General features: G+C 35.2%; 1 protein-coding gene across 4 annotated transcripts; it reads right to left on the minus strand.

Annotated features, from left to right (window-relative positions):
- Positions 1–816: 816 nt before the first annotated feature.
- Positions 817–7718, minus strand: LOC107222307 (tax1-binding protein 1 homolog B). 4 transcript variants are annotated; one of them, XM_046730065.1, is made up of 9 exons: positions 7463–7717; positions 7328–7406; positions 6176–6367; positions 4831–5073; positions 4285–4437; positions 3795–4203; positions 2578–3314; positions 2280–2494; positions 817–2206 (listed from the first exon to the last, which is right to left on the minus strand). In XM_046730065.1, exons 3-9 carry the CDS (start codon positions 6359–6361, stop codon positions 1543–1545), a joined length of 2607 nt encoding a protein of 868 aa, XP_046586021.1. In that variant the 5' UTR covers positions 6362–6367; positions 7328–7406; positions 7463–7717; the 3' UTR covers positions 817–1542. The 4 variants fall into 4 exon arrangements, with proteins under 4 accessions (XP_046586021.1, XP_046586022.1, XP_015517134.2 ...); XM_046730066.1 differs by lacking the exon at positions 7328–7406 and having other exon boundaries at positions 7443–7718; XM_015661648.2 differs by having other exon boundaries at positions 7328–7717.
- Between the last annotated feature and the right edge of the window lie 1056 nt (positions 7719–8774).

Here is an 8774-nt window from a genome sequence, read left to right on the forward strand (position 1 = left end):
ACGACTTCAACGTAAAAAAGTTATTCGATTTAAGTAACGCGATTTAGGCACTGTATAAAATAAAATATGCCTATAAGAAACTATTCAACACTGTGTAAAAAATCTTGTAAGCAAGCAGAACAACATTAAAATAATTGCTAACGATCCTGCAGTGTAGATACAAGAATATCATTGGTTGTTGACTGATATTTGTAATTTCTTTACATACTTTGCTATTATCTGGGATGATGAAAATAATAAAGTATATTATTTTGACTACCAGTATTTCTCATTCTACCAATTAGATTTAAAAAAATTGACATGTTCCAATACTCTACGAGTAATTTTGATTTTCGTATGCGGCGCGAATTCAAAAACTATGAGTAACTTACTACACCCAGAACAAAGGGTAAGTCCATGGAAAAACGTGAAACTTGGCAGATTAAATGCCCGGCTGCGCGTGCGCGAACTTTTTAAGATTTTAATGCAGTCTAGCCGCCTCAAGTTTCGGTTTGTTAAGTTACTGATAATTGGTACAAGCTGTCATAACAACATTATAATTTCAGTTCGACACTCGATGCGAGAGACCGCCATATCATGCTACATTTTGAGTACTTTGACTGCCATGCCTTGCAGATAAAAATATTACCGCGATACGATCTTGCCACCAAATACAGTTTCATTATTTTAAGCACATGAAGTCGGTCATTCATTGTCAGTGTGCTGATTTTAACTTTTCTCTTGATATATTTCTGCTAACATTGTGTAATACCCTGGTGATGTAGAATCGATTTTGATTGCATTTATGTCGTGAGATTATAAATAATTAATACTGAGTTGAGTCTTTTCTATATGGTTTTATTAAAAAATAAACTTCGATGTTAACATATTATTTCATTACTGTCCGTGCGTAATGATTTTACTTTCGTCACGTGAAAATTTGAAAAGCAGCATAATCATTTCGTATGCTTTTTTAGCATCTTTTTACGATAACGGTCCTTATCATTAAAGCAGCAGAATAACGCCTGCACAAGTTAGATAAAAGTCCGAATCAAAGATATTGCTCTTAAAATCTGTATCCCAAAATAAAATTACGTAAAGTATGAGTACGTAAAATGAATACAAAAAATGTGAAAGTTAAGAAATAGCCCTCATTGACTTTTGTTACAATAGAAGAAAGCATTGATAATACCTAAATACCCAATTGGTCAAATATCAACATTGTTTCATAAACTTTCGACATTCCTTCGAAAATTTACGATTGAAAGTAAATAATATGGTCTTTAACAAATTGCTGCCTTTTTTATCTTAATATAGTTTTAGAAAATCCTGCATAGGTATACATATGTATACATATGTACGTGTATACATATTTCAATTTCTGATAGATTACATTATTTAACAATTCTTGAACATGTTTTAATTAAATGATTATTTCTTTTTCAGGCTGCTCGGGCTTGTATTTTTCGTCATTATGAATAAGTACCGTCACTCGTTGGAAACCACTAATTCAGATTATAGAACTGAAAGCTTAATGTCATCAAATTTCAACTTTTATACATTTTAGATAGTTGACAAAGTGGAATCATTAGTTTTTGCAGGTGCTTTCTTGGGTTTGCATTTTGCTTTCAAATCATAATACTTCGTTCTGTAACTCATCATAATTCTGTGAAGTCTTTCATATTCCTCTTTAGCCAATATTAATCTGTGCCTCAAATCATCGACTTCTAACATAGAGCGTTGGGACTTTTCTGCATTACTACAACTAGCTAGCTTTTCAACAGCCAAGAGCACATTCTGTACATTTTGGCTGATTTGTTTCAATTCCGGATTTGAAGAGTAATCATAACGGGACTTATGATCCTGTGCTTTGCTATCGAAACGGATCAGCTTCTGCAAGAGCATATCATTGTGTTCACCAAGTAACGAACATTTGGTTTCAGCAAAGATTTTTATTTTCTTCATCGAATCTATTTCGTTGTTAAGACATTGCTGCTTTTCTTTAAACTCTTCCAGCTCTAATGTCACCGCTTTTTCTCGTTTCCAAGTAGCGTTCAATTCGTCATATATAGATTCAACTTGCTCTTTCAAGTGCTTATTTTCGATCTCTAAAGCTGAATTTATATGATCCGGATTTATTTCCGTATTCGTAGGTAAATTGTATTTACTGCTGCGAAGCCTATCCAGCAATGAGTTGTTCTGAACAAGTAACTCTTCTTTCATGAATCTGCGTGAAAATAATCAAACAGTGAAGATCAAATGCATTTGAGATTGTATGGCTATAGCCAAAGATTACTTACTTCATCTTCTGCATTTCATCCTTTAATATTCGAGATTGTTTCTCCTGTTGAGTGAGTAAAGTGTTTTTAGAAACAAGGTTAGCGATCTCTAGCTTGAGTTCCTTCTCGGTAACAGAGAATTTATTTTTCAATGCTTCCATTTCAATGTGTAAATCATAAATTTTTTCGTCCTTGGCAACCAACTGCTGTTGGAATTCTTCGTTACTAACCTTCAACTGGAAATGATCAAATTTTGCGATATTTGTGGATTCTCGCAAGGATAACACAAATTTGTATCAGAGCAAACATTCATACTTACTGCGAGTATCTCTGGACTGCATGTGTAACTATCAGTGTTACTGACGTTCGGACAGGAAACAACGATTTGATTCTCCAATTTTCTGTCAGGCGAGGGTAATTTGGACTCTAAGAATTCGTTCATCAGTCGTAACTCCACGTTTTCTTGTAACCGTAATTCATTTTCTTTTAACGAATCATCCAATAACTTCGACAATGTGGCAATTTCTGTTTCTGAATGTGAAGATTTACCGGCACTGCTACAACTTTGCTTAGTTTCAGGTGTTTCTTCCTTATTCAACATTTTGTCGAGGCGATACTGTAATTGAGCTACCTCCTTCTCCAAGTTACAGTGTTCAGGGCAAGTGTTTTTTTGTGCATTAAACGCGTCCTCCAACACTTGCTCAAAGACAGATATTTCATGTTCCAAGGTTGATATCCTCATTTGCAAGTCTTCCGTTACCCGTTGCAGCCTCGAATTTTCAGTTACTAGTCTTCCTTTATCCATGTCGTGTCCATATATGTCTGAATGAACCTTAGACTCCTTTTCGGTCTGCAACTCTTTCTTAAGCTTAGTATTTTCATCAGAGACTTCTTCGAATTCTGCTTTAAGTTTTAAATTCTCCACCTGAGAATTGTTCAGGTTGAACTTGCACACTTTCAATTCATTTTCGAGGGAAAAAATTTTATCTACCAAATGTGTCCCATGCTCTTCACTTTTTTCAAGTTTCTTACACGTGAGGGCAACCTCGATTCCAGCTGGAAACAAAGTTACAAAATTTGAGTACGGCGAATATTATAAAGTAAATTTCAAAATGATTTATATTATTATTTCACCTCGCGTTATTTGAACTTCTGGTTTCTATCCAGAAACTAATAATTGGAAAATAACTGTCAACTTTTTTTGATTGACATGTTGTTTGTCAACTAAATTAACAAGTGTGGTGATGCGGTCTTTGTTTCAAATCTCGTAATTATTTTCCAATTGAAGAGGAAGAAACAGTGGAAGTAAGCTTGAAAGCTTTTGTTTCACTCATGATAATTATAAACCTACTTAAGTTCAACGTTTAATGGAATTATATTGTAAACACATTAGAGTGTTGATAATTAGCCTGATAGAAGTTGAGCAATTACCAATACTATGATCAAATTAGTGGCAAAACATGCATTGAATGATAATCGTAGTTTCGTTTAAATAATATTTGACGAGTCAAATGTGAAATTCAATATTATTCTTACATTTTTCTAGGTCCGTTTGCAAATTTTCGATTTTCTTTGTAGCTGCAATTAATGCATCATCCAAGTCTTTGACCTTTGCTTCGAGACGATGCATTTCTGTCTGGTATTTTCTTATATCAGTGTTTAGGTCTTGAATATCCTCCAGCATAGTCCTTTTAAAACACTCTGCTTCGCTCAGTTTCAATTCGGATTCCTCTAATTTTTGCTTCACGCATAACAATTCATCGATGATATTCAACAAACGGGCAATTTCTGTTTGCAAGGTTGCACTGCGCGTTCCGGATGTACACAAAGTGTCTTGTAGCTGATCTAACCGTTTCAAAGCAAAACTGTGTTCATCTTGCAAACAGCGAAGTTGCGTTTCAAGATTAACGTTCTTTTTAATTAGAATCTTCCGATCTAACTGAGCCTAACAAAAGAATGAAAATTAATCGGCAACATTACAAAATTTACGTACAAGGTAGACGTAATATATTATACTGTAACGCACCTTGAAAAGTTTATCTTGTGCAACTGCTGTTGAGGATCGTACAACAACCATATCTTCCTCAAGGTCACATGTTAACTCTTCGTTGTTAGGAATGCGCACTTGAAATGGTATACTTGCACCACAAACTGCACCCTCGTTACTAACATAGCAAACCTGATTGAGGGTAAATAGAATTCGAAGATGACAAATACTCATGAAACTGTTTTCATTAAGTATTTTAAAATGCAATGTATTGGGTACGGCTAAGCAATATGGTATTGAACAAACAGCTGATTGTTTTGCATAAGTTTTACAAATATCGAGGCACAGAATACTTCGTGCAAATCTTTATGTTTTCCTCTTCTCACATAGAGTTGATTAGTAGTTGAAAGAGAGGGTTGGAAAAAAACTCTAATAAACTATGACTATTTTCGAGTTGTGTTGAGTGTTTCTGCCAACAAATGGCACGTTCCGATACGTTAAATCCCAATAAGAGGATTAAATTCTTCTAAATTCTAAACTATCAAAAAAAGTATAATCTAATACGATCAGTGAATGCGAACGAACCTGATAGAATTCATTCACATCTTTGGGCAGATCAATAGCTTTAAATACTACTGTCAGATCTCTTTCACCATTCTCAGGTACTGGAGCCCATTCAAACACAATGTAATCTTTGATCGCTGACCACCCAACAGCAAATAATACTATCCGATCCCCAGGTGTTGCTTCCACATCCTCAGTCAAAGTGTATCGACACAATATATCACTGTCTGTAGGGTAAGTATCAGCAACTCCATGAAAGACGACCTTGAAAACAGGAGAGCAGTGATGAGTACCTTTCATATTACAAAGAATTGGTGAAGCAAGCCCTTCATGCCTGTAATTGTACATTTTACTTCAAGTGAATATGTCAATATTCTTGCAAAGATTTATTTCAACATTTTTCAAACGAATTTGTTTTTTTCCAGAGATATCTATTGAAGGCTCATACCACCCTAAGAGAGTCAAAGAGAAGTCAGTGTCCATGAATTTTTTGCAGCTACACTGATACATATTTTATACTTTCGTCTAACACACTTTTAGTATACGGTTCAAGCTTCTTAAACATGTTTTAAAATTTGTTCAATATTATTATTAATAATAGACAGAGATAAATACCTCTGCACGCGCCATGTTTTTCCAATCTGTAGGAATTGTAACTCCTCCTGCACAGTACTTCCGATTGACTTAAAATTCATACCACATATTTTTGATATAATTATCTACAGCGTACTTGAGTGATGATTACCACAGATTAGAGGTGAAAACAAAAAAATGCGTTGCATATGGAGGAGTTATCTCTACCATTTAATGCCCTTATATTATGTATATCTCCCAATAATATCTTTATAACACTTAGGAATTCATTCAAGAAGGTCAAAACATATACTACCAGTGCATTGAACGTAAATAAACGAACCGTAAAAATGGAATTTTCATGAAAAAATTTATCATGCCCATTATTTGAATGTAAAGTCTACTATAAATTTCAGATTTTTTCGTTCAGCAATTTTCGAGATCATCGCAGGAGTTATCGAAAAATTGAAAATTCAATTTTGTTTCAATAAAAACATACATTCAGGAAAAGGGAAAATGGAAATTTTTCATACCGTTCATTTGAATGTAACATTGTGTAAACTTCTGATATCTTTTACTGAAATGTTTCAGAGATGATTGCGGAAATTTATTGGGACAAATAGACGTATCCGTCTAATAATAATATTCGTCAATTTAGCTGCAAAGAATTGGTGAATACCGCTTTGATTTTAGACTCTCAGAGTAGGTGAAACCTCTTAAACTAAGTAAATTGTGAATATGCTATGACTATTTCATTGAGAATGTATCTTTATCTTCATTAACATAATATTACCAATGCGTATTGAGATCGTGTCAAACAACTCTGTTGTTCTTTAGAACTCTGATTTAGTTCAAAACATGCAGGTAGACTATAGGTGGACAAGATACCGTCTTCATTGTCGCTATCTACACGATTCAGATTTTCCGTTTCCGAATAAGTAGATGCATCCATTTCTAATTCCTTTATAATGGCCGCCATAATTTGCTGCAACAACATTAGAAAGCATTAACATGTATACTAATAAGCAATTTATACATAGTTTTTTCCTAGTTGGCGATAGAATTTCTCCATGTTATTGAATACATCGTGAATGGAATAGCTATTTCCTCTCTTTAGCCAATTAACAAAATATGATAATAATAATGCACTTAAACGATACCTTTCGTAACTCATAAACATAGGTTTTCGTTTTTCTCAAGTAACCACCAAATAAAAGTCAAAAGGACCAACTGCACTAACATCCATGCGTAGTGGCTACTGCAGAATGTGTAAAATCTGTGCACATTGACCTCTGATTTTAGATGTGTTTGTACACTTTATACAAAAACAAGTCATTCTTGACCATAATATTGCAGAAAAGGCAATAGTAGCCCAATCTTAATTAGTCGCTTTCTGAACATTCAACGTTGCTGTGCACTTCAATACTCTGATTTGCGCAGCGTAGAATTATAAAATTACTCAGGAAATCATACTACGAACAATATGCGGCAGAGCTTTGCAATGGAAACCTTTGCAGTACATATACTCTGCGACGGAATGACGCCAACTGCTAATTGGAGTCAGATATAAAATACAAGGCAGCTAAATTCGAACACAATTCAGACTTGTTTAACGATATGATTTTACTAAGATCCAAGTGGAAGGAAAAACTATGGTTGCAGAAGTCAGATAACAGCAATAGGCTGCAAATAACTTGCGGAGTATGATATGACAAGATCAGATATCTGTATCAGTTTGACTGATTACTCATCCCTACAATTTTTATAGTTTAAATTATTCGAGATGCGTGAACTCAGTTCTTCTGCAACTTCCAAGCCGTCAACAATGTAGTAAACTGTAAATTAACACTTTACCGTATACGTATAATCATAGTATATTGAATACGTAATAGGGTCTGGAGAATTAACGAGCCTGATCAGACGCTAATTAATGTTCTAGTCTTACTTGTTTTCAAGTTTCAATGTAACGTTGGTTGGTGCGTTATGCTGCAAGATTTGCTGAAGAAGCCGAAAGTTCTACGAGTTGATTGTCTGGCATCGGTATTTTTTCCCACACTTACATATTCTTATCCAGGAAAGTATGGCTGGCTAGGTGACGGCTGCTGCTTACACCTTGCCAATTGGATTCATGAAAACAACTGCTGAGATCGTCGATGAATGATCGATGAGATGAGCTGTATCTTTACCACTGAAAAACAGTTCTTTTCCTATAACAGTTATATAAATAAACCGCACACCACAGTTGTACTCAGCATTTCTGTGGCCTTTGAATGATGGAAAACAAAATAATCTCTTCGTCACCGTCACAAGGTTGTTCGACTAACGAAGGATTATTAGCAGTTTTCTTGGTGTAGGCCGATTGCAATTGGTCGAATGCTCGTTTCCGAGCACTCTGATGCCGTTTGGAACGCTCGAATACCGAGTCGAACGAACCTTATAAATACGTGGCAGAACAGCGTGACGGAATTTATTCACAACCCGCCTGACTACATTTCCAGCTGCCGGCAATTCCCTACTGGTATATAATTCTACACTTATAAAGTGGAGATACGTTTGTCCCGTAGTTTTTTCGTATAACGTCTATTTGAGAAATCCACTAGAATGCGCAGCATCGGTTAGAACCCTATAATCTATTCCACGAAGGGATGGCCGTGGCTTGCGCACAAAAGCGGACAAAACGGGCGCCACTATACTCATAATTTTGGTAACCCCAATATACTTCGAAGTAAATTGATTTTGAAAGTGTAAACATATTAATGAGGCGAGAAATGGAAAACAAAAAGTGTATCATGTGATCGAAACGCTGTCCCGGATTTCGCGCCACATGTTGCTACGACAAAAAGAATCTAAGACACAAAATCGAACTGTATATTGAGATCTTCATAATCAAACTGCGCATAAGCAGTTAAATTTAATTGCATTCAACTTTTGCAATTAACGATCTTATTGGAAATTAAAAAAAACAAACCTAATAATTTCTAAATACTCTCGTTGTTGAGCACATACAAAAGATGCAGTTTTTATCCAAGAAACTTCCCCGTTTGCACTTTTGAACAAAAAGAACAACCACAGAACTTGGCAAGTTCATAATAATCATGACAGTCCAATTAATGCAGTATGCATTTATTCACTGTACCTAATTTGTAGATTACGCAGCAAGCTTGGTGGGATATTTATGAATTTCTATGATCTTATTCTCGACAGGTAGTGCGGCTTCATCTACCTACATTGATTTGCGAATTTATCTCTTTTTCAGAAATAATGTAATTTGAATCGTTCGAAAAACACGGAACATCACGATTCGTGTCTACGAGACTACAAAAGCGCGTAGCTTCCCGTCCGCTCGCCAAGCGTAAGTGACGTACGTCACCGATATCGAATCACATAGTTGG

Source organism: Neodiprion lecontei, chromosome 2, assembly GCF_021901455.1.
Source record: "Neodiprion lecontei isolate iyNeoLeco1 chromosome 2, iyNeoLeco1.1, whole genome shotgun sequence".
NCBI classification, from domain to species: domain Eukaryota; kingdom Metazoa; phylum Arthropoda; class Insecta; order Hymenoptera; family Diprionidae; genus Neodiprion; species Neodiprion lecontei.

Excerpts from the sequence above, each read along its gene's own strand:
- LOC107222307 (XM_046730066.1), bottom strand. The coding sequence starts at position 6,361 with ATGGCGGCCATTATAAAGGAATTAGAAATGGATGCATCTACTTATTCG. Across the intron at positions 3,315-3,794 it reads GCAAACGGACCTAGAAAAAT|CTGGAATCGAGGTTGCCCTC; the intron begins GTAAGAATAATA and ends CTTTGTTTCCAG. Across the intron at positions 2,495-2,577 it reads GCAGTCCAGAGATACTCGCA|TTGAAGGTTAGTAACGAAGA; the intron begins GTAAGTATGAAT and ends GATCATTTCCAG.